At 46.2% G+C, this 23549-nt stretch overlaps 1 protein-coding gene across 2 annotated transcripts in view; it reads left to right on the top strand.

The window, feature by feature from the left end:
* LOC140393894 (signal peptide, CUB and EGF-like domain-containing protein 3) overlaps positions 1-22909 on the top strand; it is a 520338-nt gene extending 497429 nt beyond the window's left edge. For both annotated transcript variants that reach the window (XM_072480490.1, XM_072480491.1), the window contains 5 exons: positions 364-525; positions 2500-2697; positions 10681-10833; positions 12747-12826; positions 19923-22909. In XM_072480490.1, the coding sequence (XP_072336591.1) occupies positions 364-525; positions 2500-2697; positions 10681-10833; positions 12747-12826; positions 19923-20075 (746 nt within the window). In that variant the 3' untranslated portion in view covers positions 20076-22909. The remainder of the gene's footprint in view (positions 1-363; positions 526-2499; positions 2698-10680; positions 10834-12746; positions 12827-19922) is intronic.
* The last annotated feature ends 640 nt before the right edge of the window (positions 22910-23549 follow it).

The following is a 23549-nucleotide window of genomic DNA, read 5'->3' as shown; positions in this document are numbered from 1 at the left end:
ATACAAGCTGGACTTTTCCTTTACGTCGCTGAAAATTGGTCAAAGATTGACACCAATTTTTGTATTTGTGGATAATTATTAAAATTAGTCATGTGAAAATTCACCTGGTAAACAAAGTTGGGACAATGTCTGAATAAAAATCTTTGCATTTTTGAACATTCACCATGCCCTGACAGAAACAAAAGAATTTTAGTTTTGATCTAACCAGGACTTTATTGCAGTGTTAGTGTAAGCCTACTTGTGACAATAATAAAGATTATTATTGTTATTATTATTACAATTCTTCAGCTATAACAATGAATAGATTCAATGTTGGTGTGTCGTTATGTTTGTAATTATGATACTGTTTTCAAACTCTCGCAGTTCAGTGCTCCCCAGGCCATTATTACAACACAACAGTTCACCGGTGCATACGATGTGCCTTGGGCACCTACCAGCCGGAGTTTCGACAGAATTACTGCATCGCATGCCCTGGCAACACCACGACTGACTTTGACGGGTCAACTACTGTGAGGCAATGCAAAAGTAAGAATCCACTTGTATTTTGAGAGTACAAGAGAAGACCCATCTGCTAACACCTCCATCTCTAACATCATAGTATCATGAAAGAGTTATAAAGTCACCTGTGGCCTCAGAGAACCTTCTTTCAGTTTGAATGTCTCCTTGACATCAATACAGGTGACATATGGGCTGAAACTTGTGCAAAGTATTTTCAGTAGTCAATGTGAACTCGATCTGTTGAAGGGCTGGTTACTCACACAAATTCTGACTGAACTAGTGGGCACTGTTTTAAAATTAGGAGTCCCCTTTTAGGACAGAAATGAGGAAATGTTATTTCTTCAGGATTGTGCGACATCGGGACTCTTCCTCAGAAGGCATTGGTGACCGGGTCATTGAATATCTTTAAGGTGGAGGTAGATGGGTTCTTGTTAGGCATGGGAATCAAAGGTTATCTGAGGTAGATGGACATGTGAAATTCTAAACACAAACACATCTGCCATGATCTTATTAAATGGTAGAGCAGACTCACGGGCTGAATGGCCTACTTCTGCTCCAAATTCATATGTTCGTAGACGAATTAGTATATAGGCCAAAAACTAATTCTACATCATAACTAAATTGTATTGGAATTATTTTGGATCTGAATTTGCTCAATTCAGTTAATTCTTTTAATGAATGTAGTTATTTGAGAGAATCCATGATTTAACCCAGTCAATGTTCAGATAATGGGCGCGATTAGTCTAAAAGGGCACAAAGTCCCCTAGCGAGCGAGTTTAGCCGAGTGTTTCCCGGCGCTCGCAGTGCCGAGAAACACATGGCTATTCAATGTGACTCGCGTTGAAGAAAGGGCCTGAAGGGGGAACGCGCAGCCGAGGCCATACATAGCTCCGTTTGTACAGCCATTTCCAAACTCTCGCTACAATGGAAAGATCTGGCATGCGGAGCTGCCCATTATAGCAAACGATTGGAAATGGCGTCCCGATCTCCGAAGCCCCTGAAACGATCCCCAACCTCACCCTTCCCCCCCCTCCCCAGCCCGAACGCACGAGAGCAGGGCACTACCCTGTCCAAAGGGCATGCAGCTGGGGGCCTCCGAACCCCTGGGAGACCCCAATGAGTGCCTTTCTGTCTGGACCTCTTTTGTGGGGACCAGTGTTGAATAGCACTCGGCCGAGGTCTCGGAGGCAAAGGGATTGAATTCCAAAGCCTCAGGTATCTCGGGAATCTGCACATTTGGGGTGAGGCTTACTGCCTTGCTCTAATATACAGATTTGCCAAAGAATGGTGCCGCCCAATGTGGGTGGGATTTACATCGCAACATCTCGCGAGATTGCGTGGATCTTGTAAGGTGTGGCGAGCCAGATAGATCCTGGGAACAGGGTCTCCCGGCTGTCATCGGCCACGCTGCACCACGGTAAGCTGCTTTTCGGGAGTAGCGTGGCCGTTGAATTGTGCCTCATGGATTTTCAATTAGTTGGAAACAGAGTTTAACATTGGTTTTCAGCCAATAGAAACCATGGCCAAATGTTCCAGCCGTCTTCCATTCCCGCCGATGATGACCCCCTTCCACAGGTTCCCTTGCAGCTGAGGGTACGAATGACGGGGAAATCCTATTGACATCAGCAGGCTCTCCACTGCCACAAAACACACCACGGGGTGTGAAAACCTTAGTTTAATCTCTGGTCTGTTTTGAGTTACTTAATCTGAACTGCAAGTAGCCTCAGCATGACAGGCTAACAGGAGAACATCAACTTTAATCGTGCACATGATAACTATCCAGTTGGAGACTGGCGGTAAAAGCGAGAGGAAGCAAAATTAGTTTTTTGTTTTTAGTATCTGTTTCAGTATCAGCATGTGATGTTGGTGTTAAGAAATGTCGACCCAATGAGATTGAAATTTTTCCTGGGCAGGCCAACAAGTGTCCAGCAGCTATGTTCCTTCTGAGATTCCAGTCCATCTTCAGGTCAGTTATGCATTCCACGTGTCTCTTTCCTATAGATCGTCAGTGCGGCGGGGAGCTTGGGGAATACACAGGATACATTGAATCCCCCAACTACCCCGGGAACTACCCAGCAAATGTGGAGTGCACCTGGAACATTAACCCTCCTCCGAAACGGAAAATTCTGATCGTGGTTCCTGAAATCTTCTTACCCATTGAGGATGATTGTGGCGATGTTTTGGTCATGAGGAAAAATTGTAAGTTTCTCAACTACTTTATACTAGATGCGTCCCTCGCTAGCCCCTTCCCCGCCATTCTTTCAACTCACCATTGGTAAAGAGCTTTTATCAACCTGGGCTCTAATCTCACTAAACCTCTTCAGCTCCACTCTTCCCTTCTACGTCTTCTAAACGATTCTCCAAATGACCTTTTTGACCAAATTGTTGTTCACCTTTCCTAATCTCCCTGGCTCAGCATCGGTTCCCCTTCTGAACTATTCTTTCTCGTCCCATTTCGTAAAGCACCTTTAATTTACTGAGCGCTCTATTAGCAGATTGGAATGTCTTGGGGCATAGTTGGTAGTGTCCCTGCCTCTGAGCAAAAAGCTCTGGGTTCGAGTCCCACCCCAGGACCTGATGGCCAAGGAAGGTGCATTCGTAATGTGGTCAGACAGGTTGAGTGTTAGCCTGCAAAATCCTTCTAACATACCAATGGCAGGCAGTTAGAACGGAAGAGGTTCCTGGTCAGCCCCATGAGAGAAAGAAAATTGGAGCCGCTACTACCATGATCCACAGCTCTGTGCTAAAACATGCATGTAAAAGTGTACGTTGCCATAGTAACTTGGACTCCCTGAGTCATCTGTAAGACACCACAGCAGCATATTAGTTACTGGACTAACAATCCAGAGGCCTGCACCAATGATTCAGTGGCCTAATTCCCAACATGGCAGCTTTTAGACCCATCAGGTTCGCCACTGCTCTCTGGGAAAGACGTGGCTTACATGTGACCCCAGATCCATAGCAAAGTAGCTATTAAGTACCCTCTGAAATGGCCCAGCAAACCAATATTCAAAAAAGGTAGTTTACCATCACCCTCTCAAGGGCAATAAATGCAGGCCACGGTTGCATCCCTTGAATAATGTTAAAAATAAGCTAAGGGTGTTGCATCAATGCAGGTTGTTGCTGAATGTGTGAGCTGAGACCAGCACTGATCCAACAAAAGTGACAGTGTAAAGTTATCAGACGTTTCGACGGGACAGTTCTAACTTCGGTTCTGCTGTGCATCACACAGGACACTTTCCTCACCTCCACGTGTGACTGAGTATTGTTTTATTGGTCATTTCCACACGAAGTATCACAACCTCTAGCCCTTGTGAGGTTTGGCAGGGGTGTGCGAGCAGAATCTTCAATCATTTATCATTATAGCCAAAACTGAATCTATCATCTCCAATGTCCTAACATATCCTCTCACAGGAGGGAGATGTTCACTGGGTAACAATAAAGATTAATTATTCTTTCCCTAACTCGGGAATGAGACAAATCACTGCACCTGTTCACATGGGAATAACCTCTGGATTATTACCTGAGCCAAGAGCAAATTGACGCAGGGTAAATAAGAATAGAGAATTAAATGATGTCGGAGAAATGGGGTTTTGATTCATGGAGCACTGGCATCAGTACTGGGAAAAGTGGGAGCTGTACCATTGCGGCAGTCTTCATTTGAACCATGCTGGCACGGTGTTCTGGTGAATCATACAATAATGGAGGTAGGGAAAACTTTAAACTAAATAATGGCGGCAAGGGATCAAGTGTGGGAAGATGTGATAAATTAAAGAGATAAAACAAGGCAAGCGAGCAACGTAGCAGTAAGGGAAATGATAATCAGATCAGAGCATAGCAGGAAGGGACAAAGCGTACCAACTTAAGAATGTGCCAGAAGATGAGGCTAGAGGTTGCATCAAAGTATCCATGGCATTTGACACAAGATAGATGAATCGACAGCACAAATAAAAATAAATATGCATGATCTAAGGATGGCATTAGTACGTTAGAGAGGGATGACCTTGGTTCAGAAAGTCAAGATGTGGGATCAGTTTGGATTGAGATAAGTAATAGTAAACGTAGGAAGTCATTTGTGGGAGTAGTTTTTAGGTCCCTTAACAGTAACCGTACTGTAGGATCGGGTATACAGAAGAAATACTGGGGGTTTGTGACAAAGGTATGGCAATAACCATGGGTGATTTTAATTTACATATAGATTGGACAAATCATATTGGCAAAGGTAACCTGGGAGATGAGTTCATAGAGTGTTTTCCGGATGGTTCCTTATAGCAGCACGTTCTACAGGCAAATAGAGATCAGCCTATTCTAGATCTGGTAATGTGCAACAAGACAGTATTAATTAATAACCTCATTACATAGGACAACCTAGGCAGTGCAAACATGCCCACGTTCCAGGTGGAGTGTAAGGGGTCTACCGTGCCCTATCCCTGACCAACCAAGAGCCTTGGATGGCCTGGGAGATCCCCCGGGTGCCGTTCCACCAGGTCCACATTTGTGGGGACCAGTACTGAACGGCGCTCAGCTTAGGCCTCTCTGGGGAGGCCGGTAGATCGCAGGTAAGTACACTTAAGTAGGTTTAAAACTTACTTAAGAACACACGGCCTGGGCCTACCCATTGTGGGCAGGATTCTGGTCGCACCACCTCATGGGACATTGGTAGATCCCGCGAGGTGTCGTGGCTGCCTTCCCGGCATCTACCCGCGGGAGGCCTCACCCGGCATCTACCGGCCAGGTCATGTTCCCAGTCTGAACATGGCCGGTAGATCACACCCTGAGTGTATATGCAGGCCCAGGCAAAACAAGTTTTGGAAGGCGAGATCGAAACTTTGGGAGGTAGATCCTTGTTGAAGGCATCCGAGTGGAAACAAAATTTAAGAGAGCATTACAAGGTGAATTCTTCGAGCGTGGAGATTGGAAGCTTTCATGAGAAGACAGAATTTCAGTGAGACCTGGTGGTTCACGATGGAACAAGGATGGGGTTTGGGGTGTGGGGTTGTGGGTGATGATGTGAAATCCATGAGATCTGCTTTGCTGGTATCTGTCACTCGTTTTCGACCCTGAGGTGTGTCTGACCCTTAGGCAGTCTCTGGGAGTTGAGGATGACTTGCTTCCAAACTAAAAGTGGCTTCTCAAGTAACCGAGGAGTCCAGTACACAACCTACATTCTCTGTCAATGGTGGTGCAGACGGTGGAGTGGGTGGGTAGGGTACCCCGGGTGTCACTGTTGGCACTTGGCTTCAGCTTTCTCTCGGCGATGAAACCCGAAGTGCCCAGCTCCTTCCAAGATGTTTTCTCTCCACTTCAGGCGATCTTGGGCTAGGGATTCACAGATGTCGGGAGGTTTCACATTTTCAAGGAGGCTTTGAAGATGTCCGAAGCATTTCCTTTGCCCCCCTGGGGCTCGTTTGGCATGTCGAAGCTTGTTTCAGGAGTTTGGTGTCAGGCATGCGGGCGATGTGGCCCACTAGTGTAGCTGACTCCATACTTACCTGCCACATTAGACTATAAGATAGATATTGTAAATTATGTTATCTATCTGTAAAGGTATAGTTGGGGTGAAGGGATAGTGTAATTTGAACCATTTACTGGAACTTCTATTGAAATCTTTCCAACTTTTTTGTCTAGTGTAACATATTTCATTTTTCTTGTTTAATAAACCTTTTATTCTTTGTATTAAGACTGTTGCTTCACAGCTCCAGGGTCCCAGGCTTGATTCTCGGCGTGTGTTTCCTCCGGTGCTCTGGTTTCCTCCCTCGGTCCAAAGATGTGCAGGTTAGGTGGATTGGCCATGTTAAATTGCCCTTAGTGTCCAAAAAAGGTTCGATGGGGTTACTGGATTACGGGGATAGTGTGGAGGTGTGGGCTTAAGTAGGGTGTTCTTTCCAAGGGCCGGTGCAGACGTTTTTTAAATTTAAAGTGTCCAATTCATTTTTTGTTCCAATTAAGGGACAATTTAGCTTGGCCACTCCACCTATCCTGCACATCTTTGGGTTGTGGGGGAGAAACCCCCGCAGACACAGGGAGAATGTGCAAACTCCGCACGGACTGTGACCCAGAGCCAGGATCGAACCTGGGACGCCGGCGCCGTGAAGCAGCAGTGCTATCCACTGCGCCACCATGCTGCTCCTGGGCTGGCAGGCTTGATGGGCTGAATGGCCTGCTTCTGCACTGTAAATTCTATGATTAAAAGTACACAGGAAGACTCCTGGGAATGTGTTCAGTAACTGTCCTCCACATTTTAAAAGAGAAATTAGGTTCTATCAAATCAGGTTTTGATCTGGGATCGATCTGTCCAATATTTACATTAGCTGGATCATAACACCTGGGAGTCTGTTGTTTGTATAGATGCATTTTTAATGAGGTTTTACCACCCATTAAGTTAAAGAGGTGGGTTAAAAAGGTTTTAAAGCTCAGTTTAGACAATGGGGGTAATAAGAAAGCTTAACTGTTGCTGAGGTACAGTGATCCTGTAACACAGACACTGAAAAAATGGGAGTAGAGAAAGAGTTCAACGTGTGTCAGAGAGAGGACAGGCATTTTAAGAAAGACTACAAGGCTACTGGGGACAGTCGTTGACTGAATAGTTAGTAAAGCAATCAGTTTAGTGGCGGTGCTACTGGAAGACTGAGTTATGGAACTCATTTGTTTGCTTTGCAGTGGAAGAAACAGCAAAGTTAGAGTGCAGTTTTTCAGAGTCTCAGGGAGAGATATGAGTTGGGTGGGTAGCATTAAGTGAATACTCAGGAATTCACCAAAAGAAAAATGTTTGCAACTGTGACAGTCCCACGTGAGAAAGCTTTGTGACAAGCTAGTGGTAACCCTTTACTGGTTTATGTGTCTGTAAAGATATTGCTGGGGTAAAGGAATAATGGGAATTTGAAGTGTCTTCTTGGGGGCGATTCTCCAACATTGAGGCCAAGTGTTTGCACCGTCGTGAACGCCGTTGCGTTTCACGACGGCGCAAACAGGGCCCGGACACGACCTATTCACGCCGCTCCAGCGTCCTTACGGGGCCCCAAATGGGCGCTGTGCCAACCCGCGCATGCGCAGTTGGGGCAGCCCAATTCCTGCGCGTACTGGGGGGTGGGGGGGGGGAGGCCGGCCCGCCGATCAGTGGGCCCCGATCGAAGGCCATCCCGTTTAAGGAGTCCCCCTCCTCCCCACAGCCCCCCCCCCCCCCCCCAGCGTTCCTGCAGAGTTCCTGCCAGCAGCGACCAGGGGTGGACGGCGCCGGCGGGAACCTGTCGTGTCGTAGCGACCGCTCGGCCCATCCGGGCCAGAAAATCGCCGCTCGCCAGTCCTCTGAGCAGCCCAGTGCGAATCGCGCGCCGCTGGTTTCCGGGGGGTGGGAGAATCGCGTGCGGGGGTCGGGGCGGCATGGCGCGATTCACGCGGCACCCCGGCGATTCTCCCACCCGGCGTGAGGGGGGGGGGGGAGAATAGCGCCCCTAGTGTTTGTATTGAGATCTTTTCAACCTTTTTGTTTAGCGTGATTGAGTTCATTTTTCTAATTTAATATATATTTTATTCTTTGTATTAAAAGTTCATCAGTAGACCATTGTTCAGTAACACTCTTCCACAGTTTCTAAAAAAACAAAATAGGACCTATCATGCCAAGTTTCATCCTGGGATCGGACTTGTCCAGTATTAACCTCAGCTGGATTGTAACAGAACTAAAAGCTGACAAGTCCCCAGGACCTGGTGGACTTCGTCCTAGGGTCTTAATGGAAGTAGCTGCTGAGATAGTAGATGCATTGGTTTTAATTTTTCAAAAGGTCCCATCACATAAAAAAAGCAAATGTTACTCCTCTATTCAAGGAAGAAGGGAGAAAGAAAGTAAGAAACTATAGACCAATTAGCCTAACATCTGCCATAACGAAAATGCTGCAATCTATTTTTGAGCTTATAGTGGGTCACCTAGAAAATCTCGATACAATCAGGCAGAGCCAACATGGTTTTGTGAAAGGAAAATCATGTTTGACTTTTTTTTTGAAAGAGTTATTTGAGGAAGTAACTAGCAAAGCTTGCTGAGAGTTGTTGGAGTTGCACTTATCCAGGCAAGTAGAGAGTATTCCTGACCTGTACCTTGTAGATGGTCAACACGCTTTGAGGAGTCAGGAAGTTCTCCACAGAATTCCCAGCCTCTGACCTGCCCTTGTAGGCACAGTATTTATTGACTGATCCAGTTAAGTTTCTGATCAATGGTAACCTCCGTTGATAGTGAGGGGTTCAGTGAAGATATGCCATTAAACATCAAGGAGAAAAGATTCACTTTTGCGATTATTGCCTGGCACTTGTGTGGCACAAATGTAACTTGCCACTTATCAGCTCAAGTCTGAATGTTATCCACATCTTGGTACATGCAGATATGCACTGCTTCAGTATCTGAGAAGTTGCAGATGGTACTGCACATTGTGCAAGCATCAGCGAATATTCCCTCTTTTAATTTTATGATGTTAGACGTTTAGTTGCTGTGATATGAAGAGTCTAAAGTTTTGTCCCTTTTTCACAAACACACATTTATTTCCTTCCAACAGCCTTTGCCCAAATCTCTCACTATACATCACCTGACAGAGACCACCTGAAGCCCTTTTACATATCAGTGTCAATTAATGGATACTTAACATAAATGAGACAACTAATTGCAATGTCTCTTAACCCATTAAGAAGTTTTACAACACCAGGTTAAAGTCCAACAGGTTTGTTTCAATGTCACTAGCTTTTGGAGCGCTGCTCCTTCCTCAGGTGAATGAAGATGTATGCTCCAGAAACGTATATATATATATAGACAAATTCAAAGACGCCAGACAATGCTTGGAATGTGAGCATTAGCAGGTGATTAAATCTTTACAGATCCAGAGATGGGGTAACCCCCAGGTTAAAGAGGTGTGAATTGTGTCAAGCCAGGACAGCTGGTAGGATTTCGCAGGCCAGATGGTGGGGGATGAATGTAATGCGACATGAATCCCAGGTCCCGGTTGAGGCCGCACTCATGTGTGCAGAACTTGGCTATAAGCTTCTGCTCGGCGATTCTGCGTTGTCGCGCGTCCTGAAGGCCGCCTTGGAGAACGCTTACCTGGAGATCAGAGGCTGAATGCCCTTGACTGCTGAAGTGTTCCCCGACTGGAAGGGAACATTCCTGCCTGGTGATTGTCGCACGATGTCCGTTCATTCATTATCGCAGCGTCTGCATGGTCTCGCCAATGTACCACGCTTCGGGACATCCTTTCCTGCAGCGTATGAGGTAGACAACATTGGCCAAGTCGCATGAGTATGTACCGCGTACCCATTACTTAACATATGATGGAGGGAGGATAATTTCTGAAGCAGCTGAAGATGATTGGGCATAGGACACTACTCTGATGAACTTCTGCAGTGATATCCTGGGCCTGAGATGATTGACCTCCAACCACCACAACCATCTTACTTTGTGCTGGGTATGACTCCAACCAGTGGAGGCTTTTTCCCTGCTTCTCGTTGACTTCAATTTTTCTAGGGCTCCTTGATACCACACAACTTCTGCTTTGATGTCAAGGCAGTCACTCTCACGTCACCTCCGGAATTCAGATCCTTTGTCCATGTTTGGGGGCTGTAACGTGGCCTTGACAGAACTGAGCATCGGTGGGCAGGTTATTTCTAAGTAAGTTCCGCTTGATGATTGAGGGTGGACTGATGGAGTACTAATTGGCTTGATTGGAATAGTCCTGCTTTTTTTTGGACAGGGCATACTTTAGCAATTTTCCACATTGTTGGGTAGATGCAGGTTTTGTAGCTTTGCTAGGGATGTGGACTAGATCTGGAGCATAAATAAGTCTTCAGCACTACAGCCGAGATGATGTCAGGACCCATAGCTTCTGCTAAATCCAGAGTTACGTGGGTTGAGTGCAAGCCTGTTTAGTGAGAAGAAAATTGCCTTCTATTCTACCAGCAATCCCAGTAAGGGCTAATCTGAACATTGGCCACCTCGTACGTCCTGAATAGCTTCTTGCCAGTTGTAGAAATGTATTGCCTAAAACAGGATCTTCATGAGAAGAAGGGAGGAGTAAAACCATGAAAATTAAATGTCAATTTTTAACTTGCCTTATTTCTTCCTTTCTCGTTTACAAGAGAATGTTTGTAAAAGTGGGAGCAGTTGGAATTCTTTTCTTAACTTTCTCAATTCTGAAATTTTGTTAACAGCTTTGCCTACTTCAATCACAACATATGAAACGTGCCAGACCTACGAGCGGCCAATAGCCTTCACTGCCAGGTCCCGCAAACTGTGGGTCAACTTCAAAACGAATGAAGCAAATGGCGCCAAAGGGTTCCAAATACCTTATGTCACCTATGATGGTGAGTGAGCCTTGTCATGTGCTGTTCACAGATACCCATCTTGATTGGTGTGCATGTGACTAAGATCTTAATGTTTCATGGTGCACTTTTTTTGCAATGACCCAAATGTGTCTCAAAAGCAAAGATCCAATAACTCCATTGTCAATATCCTCACCCCAGCACCAGTTGCCCTGGAAGAGTACATGCAATATCTCATTGAATTGCTGAAGGAAGCTAGAATGAAACAGGGGCAAAATTCTCCCGAAACGGCGCGATGTCCGCCGACTGGCGCCCAAAACGGCGCCAATCAGACGGGCATCGCGCCACCCCAAAGGTGCGGAATGCTCCGCATCTTTGGGGGCCGAGCCCCAACATTGAGGGGCTAGGCCGACGCCGGAGGAATTTCCGCCCCGCCAGCTGGCGGAAACGGCCTTTGTTGCCCCGCCAGCTGGCGCGGAAATGACATCCCCGGACGGCGCATGCGCGGGAGCGTCAGCGGCCGCTGACAGTTTCCCACGCATGCGCAGTGGAGGGAGTCTCTTCCGCCTCCGCCATGGTGGAGACCGTGGCGGAGGCGGAAGGGAAAGAGTGCCCCCACGGCACAGGCCCACCCGCGGATCGGTGGGCCCCGATCGTGGGCCAGGCCACCGCGGGGGCACCCCTCGGGGCCAGATCGCCCCAGGACCCCGGAGCCCGCCCACGCCGCCTTGTCCCGCCGTTCAAAAGGTGGTTTAATCCACGCCGGCGGGACAGGCAATTTATCGGCGGGACTTCGGCCCATCCGGGCCGGAGAATCGAGCGGGGGGCCCGCCAACCGGCGCGGCCCGATTCCCGCCCCCGCCGAATATCCGGTGCCGGAGACTTCGGCAACCGGCGGGGGCGGGATTCACGGCAGCCCCCGGCGATTCTCCGACCCGGCGGGGGGTCGGAGAATGACGCCCCAGATTCTAAAAGAAAGATTTGCATTTGTATACCGGTTTTGTTTCAGATTCCAGCATTCACAGTAATTTGCTTTTATATTTGTACACTGTAATGCCTTTCATCACCTTAGTGTGCCCCAATTGCTTTTCAGCCAATGCTTTTGAAGTGTTAGTCATTGGTGCAACGTAGGAAATCCAGCAGCCAATTTGATCACAGTAAACCCAAACAAACATAATTGACCAGATAGTCTGTTGTTCTTTTAATGTTAATACAGACAGAAAACTCCGCAAGTCTTTTAATAGCCTATACAGATATTGGTCAGGACAGCAGGGATAACTCCTCTGCTCTTCCTCAAAACAGTGCCATGGATCTTTGACTTACACTGAGAGTGGAGATAAGGCCCCTGTTTAATTTCTTCATCCAAAAGACAGAATCACCAACAGTTGCAGCCATTCCCTCAGCACTGCACTGAAATGTCAGCCTAGGTTGTTATGTTTAAGTGTCTGAAGTGGGAATTGGACTCTCTGCCCTCTGACTCAGGGGGCGACAGTGTTACCAGCCGATCCACGCATCGAGAAAAACCTGTCCGACCCATCCCTTCCTGAATCTAACCTGATCAGTTACTCTAAGGTGCACTTCAAGGACACATCGCGAAAGGTGGAGAAGCTGACCCCACAATGCTAACTGGGAAATTCTGATTCTCGAAACTATAAGACTGGAAAGCCGGGTAGGGGCAAGAAAGAATGTGAAACATAAAGGGAAAAAAGATTTTAAAATATGCACAGGCAAATGGTAATCTTCTTAAAACATCAAAAATAGTACAAACAATGTTGCATTGTTATTAAGAATTGCAGCTGGGATCCAGAGTCAGTAGTTTTTCTCATTTACGGATCTTGGCTCCGGAAGTCAGGAATATTTTTTAATCTATTCCCTATGAACATGGTTAAATTTATAACTGCACAGAGGAAAAATATTGGAAGTTTGTTTGACTGACTTTTACATTTCTTTTCTAGAGGACTATGAGCAGCTTGTCGAAGACATTGTCCGAGATGGTAGATTATATGCTTCAGAAAACCATCAGGAAATTCTAAAGGTAAATGAGTCTGTTATTTAAGATGTTTGGATGTGATCCGCAAAACAATGGTTATATAGTCCCACACATACTGGGACATTAGCTATGTAATTGGCAATGAGACCTTATGAAAATTAATAGATCGTGCATGTTGTTATAGATGTTAAATCAGAGAAAATGGCTTCCCACTCTCATTTTATCTTTTGACTCCAGGGTGCTCATTCCTTCTTTATCTCTCCTCTTACTTCCACCTTTCTTTTCTCTCAGACAATTCTCCTTCCTTCTTTCTCACTGTTATTCACTTGGATGGAAGGGAATAGAAATTCTGGCAAGGGAAAGAGCCATCAGTCACTGTGTCAACCCCATTGCTGTCCCCACTTTTCTCTCCCCTACTCTCTTCTCTCTTCCCCCCCCCCTCCCCCCCTCCCAGTCTTCTCCCCAGTTTTTCTCCCCCCTCATCCCCTTCTTATCCCCTTCCTTACTCAGCTTGCTCCCCCACCTCTTTTCCCCTCCTTTCCTCTTGCCTCCATCTCTCTCCCACTTCTTCTCCGCAACCCTCTCACATCTCTTCATCTGCCTCTCCCTGTCTTCCTGTTACCCATTTCTTCCCGCCCTCCCATCATATATCCCTCCCTCTTTTTCTCTCATTCTTTCTCTCACCTTTTTCCCTACCCTTTCACTCTCCCTTTTCCTTTCCTTTGCTCTTTTCCTCCATCACTTCTGCTCTTCACCCTACATCCCATTTACCCTTCCCTCTCCCTCACTTCCTGTCCGCCACTCATCCCTTCATTCCCCCTCCCCTCCCATTCACAGCCCTCCATAACTCCTCCCTTTCACTCCCCTTTCCCTACTACTTCTAAGGTCCATCAGTTCATTGTCATTGCAGGGAGCATTGTGGCAGGATTTCCACTGTTGACATTACTTGCGTTTGACTGTGCTGAGTTCTTCATGCCACTGAGCCATGGTTGGGAAACTTGAACTGTGGACCGGGCATCACAGTTGCAATGTGGTTTGTTGGATGGAGATGAGGGACAACCTTTAGACCTCAGCCAACGTGTATAGAGGCAGTGGCATAGGGGGAAGCTTCAACAAAATGACTAGGCTCTTGTTAAATGGTACCATGGGATAAATATTCCGAGGGATGGGAAGTTTGACGGACCATTAAAATATCCGTTAATCTCGGGCGGGAATTTCCAGTCTTGGGAGGGCATGACCAGAAATCCCATCCCATGTTTTTGGAATTAAGCTGTTTATTATGAGGTTCATATATTGTTTATTTTAGTTCGAAGCACGTATGAGACAATATATAAAAACATCACCCTCGCCAAGAGGCTCCAGCAAATAAATTAGTGCTGCACCCTCCAGTGGCCAGTGTCAGGATTTGCAGATATGGATCAATAAGGATGCATATAGTCACACATTAGATAGAATTCCTCTTATTCAGTCATCCAACATGATGCTCAGCACAAACTACAAGCACATTAAGAGACACGTTAGATAGTGCAGTGGGAGGTGAGCAGATGTTATGCTTGTTGAAGGGGTTGGTTTACATTGTGCTGTTACTGTGGGGGGGGGGGGAATGTTCTGCTGATGGGGGAGGGACTTTTGCTGTGGAACAGATAGGAGGTCGGGGGCGGAGGCTGCCTGGGGGCGGGCCGGCGGATGCGCGGGGCGTGGGCTGGAGACTGGCCCAAGAAAGATGATACTTGATTAGCGAAAGGTGGGGAGGGGCAATAAGCCTCCCAACCAGGCTGATCACATGGAACGTAAGAGGGCTAAATGGGCCGGTTAAGAGGGCAAGCATGGTCGCGCATTTGAGGGGACTGAAGGCGGATGGGGTGATGTTATAGGAGACACACCTCAGAGTAATTGATCAGATTAGAGTAAGGAAGGGATGGGTCGGACAGGTTTTTCACTCGGGGCTGGATTCTAAGACTAGAGGGGTTGCGATCCCGATTAATAAGCGTGTGTTATTCAAGGCGGGAAGAATAGTTGCTGATGTGGGAGGCCGGTACATTATGGTCAGTGGGTCGCTGGAGGGGCTGCCGGTGGTACTAGTGAATGTGTACGCGCCACATTGGGATGATGTGGAGTTCATAAAGAGGATGTTGGGGAAGATCCCGGATGGTAGGGTGCCAGCAATGGGCAAAGGAGCTAAAGGGGTTTATGGAGCAAATGGGGGGGGTGGACCCATGGAGATTTGGGCGGCTGAGAGTGAAGGAGTTCTCCTTCTACTCACCTGTGCATAAAGTGTACTCCCGGATTGACTTTTTTTATTTTGAACAGGACTCTACTGACGGGGGTAGTGGACACGGGGTATTCGGCGATCACAATCTCGGATCATGTCCCGCACTGGGTTGACCTACAGGTTAGCAAGGAGTGTAGCCAGCGCCCGCACGGAAGGTTGGACGTGGGCCGTTTAGCTGATGAAGAGGTGTGTGGGCGGCTGAGGAAATGTATTCAGAACTACCTAGAAGTCAACGACACGGGTGAAGTTTCGGCAGTGGTGGTCTGGGAGGCATTGAAGGCGGTGGTTAGAGGGGAGCTGATCTCGATACGGGCCACAGGGAGAAGGCAGAGACGGACCGACTGATAAAGCAGATATTGCAGGTCGACAGGAGGTATGTGGAGACCCCAGAGGCAGAGCTTCGAAGGGAGCGAGGGAGGCTACAGGCGGAGTTTGGCTTGTTAACTACAGGGAAGGCAGTGGAGCGGCTGAGGAAGGCGAGGGAGGCAATTTATGAACATGGAGAGAAGGCTAGCAGAATGCTTGCGCAGCAGCTCAGAAGGAGGGAGGCAGCCAGGGAGATAGGGAAAGTAAAGGACGGGGACGGGAACCTGGTCCGAGATACAGCAGGGAGATACAGCAGGGGTTAACAAGGCGTTCAAAGAGTTTTACACCAGGTTGTATGAGTCGGAGACCCCAGCTGGGCCGGAGGGGATGAGGCACTTTTTAAGGGGGGCTGAAGTTCCCGAAGATGGACGGGGGGTGGTTGGTTGAAGGGCTGGGGGCCCCGATCGGGTTGGAGGAAATAGCAGAGGGTCTGAAGGCCATGCAGTTGGGTAAAGCCCCAGGGCCGGACGGGCACCAGTGGAGTTTTATAAAAGGTTCTCTGGGATAGTGGGTTCGCTGTTGATGAGGACATTCAATGAGGCAAAGGAGCATGGGGTGCTTCCCCCGACTATGTCACCGGCCACTATCTCATTGATCCTGAAGCGGGACAAGGTCCCGGAGCTATGCAGGTCCTATACGCCGATATCCTTACTAAATGTGGATGCCAAACTGTTGGCCAAAATCTTGTCCTCTAGGATTGAAGACTGCGTTCCGGACGTGATTGAGGAGGACCAGACGGGTATTTGTTAAGGGTAGGCAGTTGGCGGCCAATGTAAGAAGGTTGTTAAATGTGATTATAATGTCCCCAGAAGGTAGGGACGTGGAGGTAGTGGTCGCAATGGACGCAGAGAAGGCATTTGATTGGGTGGAATGGGAATATCTGTGGGAGGTACTGGGGTGGTTTGGATTTGGGCGGGGCTTCATTGACTGGGTCAGGCTGCTGTATCAGGCTCCTGTTGCGAGCGTACGGACGAACAGGTCAACATCGGACTATTTCAGGCTGCATCAGGGGACGAGATAGGGATGCCCCCTCTCCCCTCTGCTGTTCGCGTTGGCCATAGAGCTGCTGGCAATTGCGCTGAGAGCCTCAAGGGGCTGGAAGGAGCTGGTCCGGTGGGGGGGGGGGGGGGGGGGGGGGGGGGGGAGTGGAACACAGAGTCTCGCTATACGCAGACGACCTGCTCCTCTATGTTTCGGACTCACTAGTAGGGATGGAAGAAATTGAGGCTTCTGGGGGAATTTGGCCGGTTTTCGGGTTATAAACTGAATATGGGGAAAAGTGAGATGTTTGCGATCGGGCAAGGGGACAGGGGAGGTGATTGGGGGAGCTGCCGTTTAGGGTGGTAGGGGGAAGCTTTCGGTACCTGGACATTCAGGTGGCGCGGGAATGGGAGCGGCTACACAAGTTAAATTTGGCCCGATTAGTAGACCAAATGAAGGACGATTTCCGACGGTGGGACGCGCACCCGTTGTCACTAGCTGGGAGGGTGCAGACAATGAAAATGACGGTCCTCCCGAGATTCCTGTTTGTGTTTCAGTGTCTCCCCATCTTTATTCCACGGTCCTTCTTTAAACGGGTCAATAATGTGATCACTGGCTTTGTATGGGCGGGTAAGACCCCACGAGTAAAAAAGGGGATTCTGGAGCGGAGCCAGGGGAAGGGCGGGCTGGCACTCCCGAACGATAGTAATTATTACTGGGCGGCGAATATAGCCATGATTAGGAAGTGGGTGGTGGGTGGAGGGTCGGTGTGGGAGCGTATGGAGGCGGCATCATGCAAGGGCATTAGTTTGGGTGCATTAGTAATGGCGCCTCTGCCGTTCCCGCCGGAATGGTACTCCACCAGCCCCATGGTGGTGGTGGCCCTGAGAGTCTGGAGCAATGGAGGAGACATGTGGGAGCGGAGGGAGCATCGGTCTGGTCTCCAATCTGCAATCATCACCGGTTTGCCCCGGGGAGGCTGAATGGAGGGTTCCGGAGATGGCAGAGAGCAGGGATTGAGAGGATGGGAGATATGTTTATAGAGGGGAGCTCTTCTACCCTGGGAGTTGGAGGAGAAATTTGGATTGACAAGAGGGAATGAGTTTAGTTACCTGCAGGCGTGGGACTTCCTACGCAGGCAGATCTCAACCTTCCTGCTCCTGCCGCCAAGGGGGATACAGGACAGGGTAGTTTCCAGAGGGTGGGTAGGAAAAGGGAGAGTTTCTGACATTTACAAGGATCTTATGGGGTCAGAGGAGATGCAGACCAAGGAGTTGAAACGTAAGTGGAAAGAGGAGTTAGGAGGAGAGATAGAGGATGGTCTCTGGGCGGGCCCATTGAGTAGAGTCAACGCGTCCAGATCATGTGCCAGGCTCAGCCTGATACAGTTCAAGGTCGTTCACCGGGCTCACATGACAGTGGTCCAGATGAGCAGGTTCTTTGGGGTAAAAGATAGGTGTGCAAGGTGTGCAGGCGGGTCAGCGAACCATTCCATATGTTCTGGGCATGCCCGAAGCTTAGGGGATTCTGGCAGGGGTTTGCGGATGTCATGTCCAAAGTGTTGAAAACAAAGGTGGCACCGAGTCCAGAGGTGGCGATTTTCGAAGTGTCGGAAGACCCGGGAATCCAGGAGGAGAAAGAGGCAGACGTTCTAGCCTTTGCTTCCCTGGTAGCCCGGAGACAGATACTATTAGCTTGGAGGGACCCAAAGCCCCCGAAGACGGAGACCTGGATATCGGACATGGCTTGTTTTCTCTGTTTGGAGAAAATCAAGTTCGCCCTGAGAGGGTCAATGTTAGGGTTCGCCCGGAGGTGGCAGCCGTTCGTCGACTTCTTTGGGGAAAATGAACCGTCAGCAGAAGGGGGGGGGGGGGGGGTGGGGGGTTGGGGGTTAGCTTGGTTTGGAGTAGGAGGTTAATAAAGGTGGGACTTGTAAGGGAGGAAGACGGCTTTTGCACTTTGTTTGTATTTTCATGTACATTGTTAAAAACGAGACACGTTAGATATCTGGTAAATAGTCACTTCATGCAATGATTTTTTTTAATGTTCATCTTTTTCAGTGAAACCTTTAATGAATATTGTAAGTAACTCATAAGAAGTGGCCCACATCAGTGTGGAAGCTGGAGCATGGGTGCGATTTATAACTGTTAAGAAAGGGTTGGGCTCGGGGCGGCACGTGGCACAATGGTTAGCATTTCTGAGGACCCGGGTTCGAATCCCGGCCCTGGGTCACTGCCCGTGTGGAGTTTGCACATTCTCCCATGTCTGTGTGGGTTTCAGCCCCACAACCCAAAGATGTGCAGGTTAGGTGGATTGGCCACACTAAATTGCCCCTTAATTGGAAAAAATAATTGGGTACTCTAAATTTTTTTTTACACGAAAGGGTTGGGCTCAACGGAACTGTACATTTGAGGACTCCTCAGATATTTTATTTGGGGAAGTAGGTTAATTAGGAAAATCTCAGCAACTACACTTTCATGCCATATTCTCATATCCCTTAATTCCCTTAATGTCCAAAATGTATCAATTTCTACGATTGAGAATTCCAAACATTCATAACACTGTGTGTGAAACAAATTTCTCCTCATCTCAGTCCTCAATGACAAACCTTTATCCTGCTATACTAATGGTTAGTTCTAGATTTTCCAGTCAGGAGCAAAAAACCTCTCTCAGTGGGATCGCCTCTCATTCTTCTAAACTCCACAGAAGATCGTTTTTTTCCAGCCGTCCTCGTAGGATCGATCCTGTCATCCCAGGAATCAACCTAGTGAATCTTCGTTGCACTCCCAGTATTTCCTTTCTTCAGTCAGGAGACCAAAACTGTTCTCCAGCTTTGGTCTCACCAAAGTCCTGTCTGATGGAAGCAAGACTACCCTTGCTGATACTCCAACCCTCTTGCAATAAAGGCTAAGATACAATTTGCTTTCCTAATAGCTGTACCTGTGTGTTAACTTCCAGTGCTTCATGTACAAGGGCGCCAAATTCCCTCTAAATAACAACATTTACTGATCTCTCTCACTTTTTCAAAATATTTTAGATGGTATTTTCCGTCCCTCCCCGCCAGCGGGATCTTCTGGCCCTACCGAAGGTGACACCCCGCAGCGGGTTCCCTGGCGGTGGGACGAGCAAGCCAACCAATACGCTGTAGACATCAGCAGGACCGGAAGATCCCGCCTGCGACCAATGGCGCTCGGCCTCCAGGGTCAAAAAATATGCCATTCTATTCTTCCCACCAAAGTGAATTATTCTACTAACTAAACCAGTTCTAAACCCCTCTACAGTCAATAAAAAGTAAATTATAGCTGCCTGTGATATGGAGCTTCTGATCAGAAGAACTGATCATGAAATTATTGTCTTCCTTTTTTAAACTCTTATTTTACACCAGTAACAAAGTGTGGTATTTTGAAATGTGGCATCTGTAGAGTGGTAAAGCATGTAATAGACTTGAGTATTAATAATGTCTGCATAATATTAAGCACAAAATGGTATTACGTGGTGATGTTATTTTTTTTAATCTTGCAGGACAAGAAGCTGATTAAAGCTCTCTTTGATGTATTGGCACATCCGCAAAATTACTTCAAGTACACAGCACAGGAGTCCAATGAGATGCTACCAAGATCTTTTATCAAACTGCTTCGCTCCAAAGTTTCCAGCTTTCTCAGGCCCTACAAATAGCTTGACTGGGCAAAGGCGATAAAATGACCCACTGAATTTTATTTTTACAGCTTTGTAACCGTAATATTTCACTATGCTGACTTTTTTGTGGCTTTCTTCAAAAGGATCCCAGTTCATACTTCACTGTACGTTATTTATAGCTCTCAGTCCATCATAACGAAGACTGTTCATTCCTTATATTTATGTGTGCGCTGGTATATATGACTGCTGGGAGCGCATCCAAAGCCTGCTCCGTATGCAAGCATACTTTATGCACTAGGACTTTCTGTCTGCATTGTGTGTGTTTTTTTTTCCCTGTATAAGAAAAGAAAGTGCAATGATTACTTTCTCCTGTTGGATGTTTGAATGGAAGTTTTTTTCTACAGAAAGATGACAATATTTATATCTGCAAGGAAGCCTTTACCGTCTCCACTGCAGTGTACCTTGACACCACCCGCAAATCACACATAATGAAAAGTGACAGGATTTCTATGTTGCGCATTAATAATTTTGGAATTTATTTGCACTTGAGAATCGTTTTTGAACATGTACAAAAGTTTGGATTTTGTATTGCCATTTTTTAAATTGAATTGAGATATTCAATTTGTTGTTTTTTTTTCCTTTTCTCTGCTAGTCTGTCCCAATTTCTCATGATGCTCAACCTTGTATCAAACAGTACAACTGGAACACAACATTTGATTAACTGAAAGGGGTTTAAGAATCTCCAAGAACTTTGAATTACAAGTATAGTTCTGATGATGCAAAGATTAGCCGCTCTTTTGGCCCTACCTTGGGTTTATGGACAATATATTAATATCATTTTAGTGCAATTTTGATTTTTTTTTTCAATATATGAAATGGTTTTCAGGCAATTTATGTGTTCACCTCATCAGCTATGTTGAGGAATAATTGGGTATTAGGGACATTACAATACAAAAAACTTAATTTTGAGATCCTGAAATAAAACACGAACCATGCATTAAAAATAGTGCATATAATGCATCCTCAGTAAATATGTAAATGTTTATAGTTATTGAAAGAAGCGCATTTTAATGTGTGGAACAGAATACCACATTGTAAAATAATGAATCAGTAGAAGCTCCATAATGGGAGAGCAGTATAAGTCCTTCATTACATTAGGACACTAGCAGGTATTGTTAAGTAAATATTCAGGATCACTGAGAAGACATAGGGGTCAAATGTCCCAGGCCAAAATGTGCAGGGGCATGGATATTCCATGGTGAGGAGGTCGATTGTGGGAAATCTTTTTGAAAGCGTTAAGTAGTACTTTAAACCAAATGCTCCTGATCAACATTTTCCTCACCAATAATTACAATTTGAATTTTAGCCAAAGGGGTAGAGTCTTAATGAGGAGCAAAATGTAACCTTCAATTTAGCAAAGAAGCTAGTCGCGGAGGAAGTTGCAAGTCAGCAGATGCAAAAGAAAGGCAGGAAAGGAAAGTAGAGGTTTTTATAAAGAGGATCTTTTGTGAGCCAACAATTTTGCCTTTACAATAAGGGAGCTTGTTTGGGAATGTAGTTCCAGCAAACTGGCAGTCAGTTGTCATTTTCCTGCAATCTGACCCAGAAAACTGCTAACTGCAAAAGCACCTGCCATTATTCGGAAGCCAACATACCTCTTTTGTTTTAGCTTTAACAAAGCTGCAAAGTAATCTGTCCAAGCTGATCGATCAGTCGGATTTCCAGCCTAGTGGTAAAGGGGAATTAGATTGCTTTGGCCCGAATCCTGAGGACCTCTTTCCTAGAAATTCTTTACCCAAGCAGTTGCTAAATTGGATTCTACAATGATTAAAGTTTTGTCACTGAGTACTGGTCTTGTATTCAGTAACCTTGATCTCTGGAGTTTTACTATGCCATATCCCTGCCTACTAAAAATGATTCAATTGGGTGAAACATTAGATATTTAATTTTAAATAAATTCAAACCCAAAAAGAACTCATAGTTCAAGCTAAATACAATTAGGTATTCAAATTACAAGGAAAAATATTCATGTAGCATTATCGATCCTTGAACGGATCTTATATTATTTGTCATTTCTTCATTATAAAACTTAAGTTAGCTCAGTTGGCTGGAGGGCTGGTGATACAGAGCAATGCAATAGCACAGGTTCAATTCCCGTACTGGCTGAGGCGCCATGAAGGCCCCGACTTCTAAAACCTGTCCTTCACCTGAGGTATGGTGATCCTCAGGTTAAATCACCACCAATCAGCTCTCTCTCTCTCAAAGGGGAGAGCATCCTGTGGTCCCCTGGGACGATGGTGACTTTCATTTCACATAAAACTGGCTGATTCTGTGAACATTGCTACCAGGAAATCATTCTGAAAAATAGTTTTGCTTCCTTTTTGCATTACAAATACTTTCATGTCTGCCATTGTCGATATTATTACATAAACACTCGACGTGCTCATATCAAATTTTCTCAGCTATTTTAACAAGGCATTAACTCATTAGGAAGAAATGAAAATCAGGAGTGTTCATTTTTACTCTTTGAAGTCTCCAGTAATACGTATTCTACATTTTCCTCCCACTACAGACCAAAATGAGCAAATTAATTATGTTAAAGTCTATAGGAACATTTTAGTGTGCCACTTGTGATTAGCGAGCAACTTCACGTTGTTGTCTGATGTCCCTTAGTAATTGAGTCACTGAAACTTGACTTGATTCAGACCCAAAATAGCTATCGGAAAAAGCGAAAGTCAAACTTTCAAGCTGATTTTATTTGGGTTGGATTGGAACACAGGTGCATGGTGTTAAAGGACAGTGCATCTCACTGTACTAAGCCCACTGTTAAATACTTCATTCCATTGTAGTGATTAAATATTTCTTTTACTTCATCGTGACTGGTGTGGCTTATGTTTGCACAAGGATATGAATAATTCTAGACCACTATAAAGCAGATTTTTATAAGGATAGTGACTATTGGCGGGATTCTATATGTTTCTTCTTCTGTTATGATTTTGCAATGATTTTAAAATATGCTAAAGGCATGTTTGATTTATAAAGTTCAATCTATAGTGAATCCAACCGGTGTTTCAAATCAAGGCTGAACGTTGATCCAACTCTTCAGCTGCAGGTTTTGTGCCAGTATGACGGCCTGAGAAAATTAATGCCATCTCAACATTGCTCTTAAACTTCTGTCCTTCTGTTTGCACAGATGCAAACAAGAGTGGTGCCAGGAGCCGGAGCTTCTGTAGCTACCTATGCCAGCAGAGCTGGCCCATTGCAGGCAACAGTATGTGGAGGGCTGCTAAGTTCCCATATTTCGATCAAACAGTCCTGTTTTGGAAACGAGTTGTCTGAAACTTTCTAAGACTTAAATCAGACACTAAAAGTTTGATTCATAAAACAGAAGTCTTTTTTTTAATCCCCCCACTATGTTTAATGGTGTGGAAATATTAGTTGTAAGATTACTGATATTTTCTACTAAAATCGATCAGCGGCAAAACAAGTATCGGAACTCGAGCCCACAGTCTC

Source organism: Scyliorhinus torazame, chromosome 17 (genome assembly GCF_047496885.1).
Source record: "Scyliorhinus torazame isolate Kashiwa2021f chromosome 17, sScyTor2.1, whole genome shotgun sequence".
NCBI lineage: Eukaryota > Metazoa > Chordata > Chondrichthyes > Carcharhiniformes > Scyliorhinidae > Scyliorhinus > Scyliorhinus torazame.
This window is presented reverse-complemented; position numbering and strand designations above follow the sequence as displayed.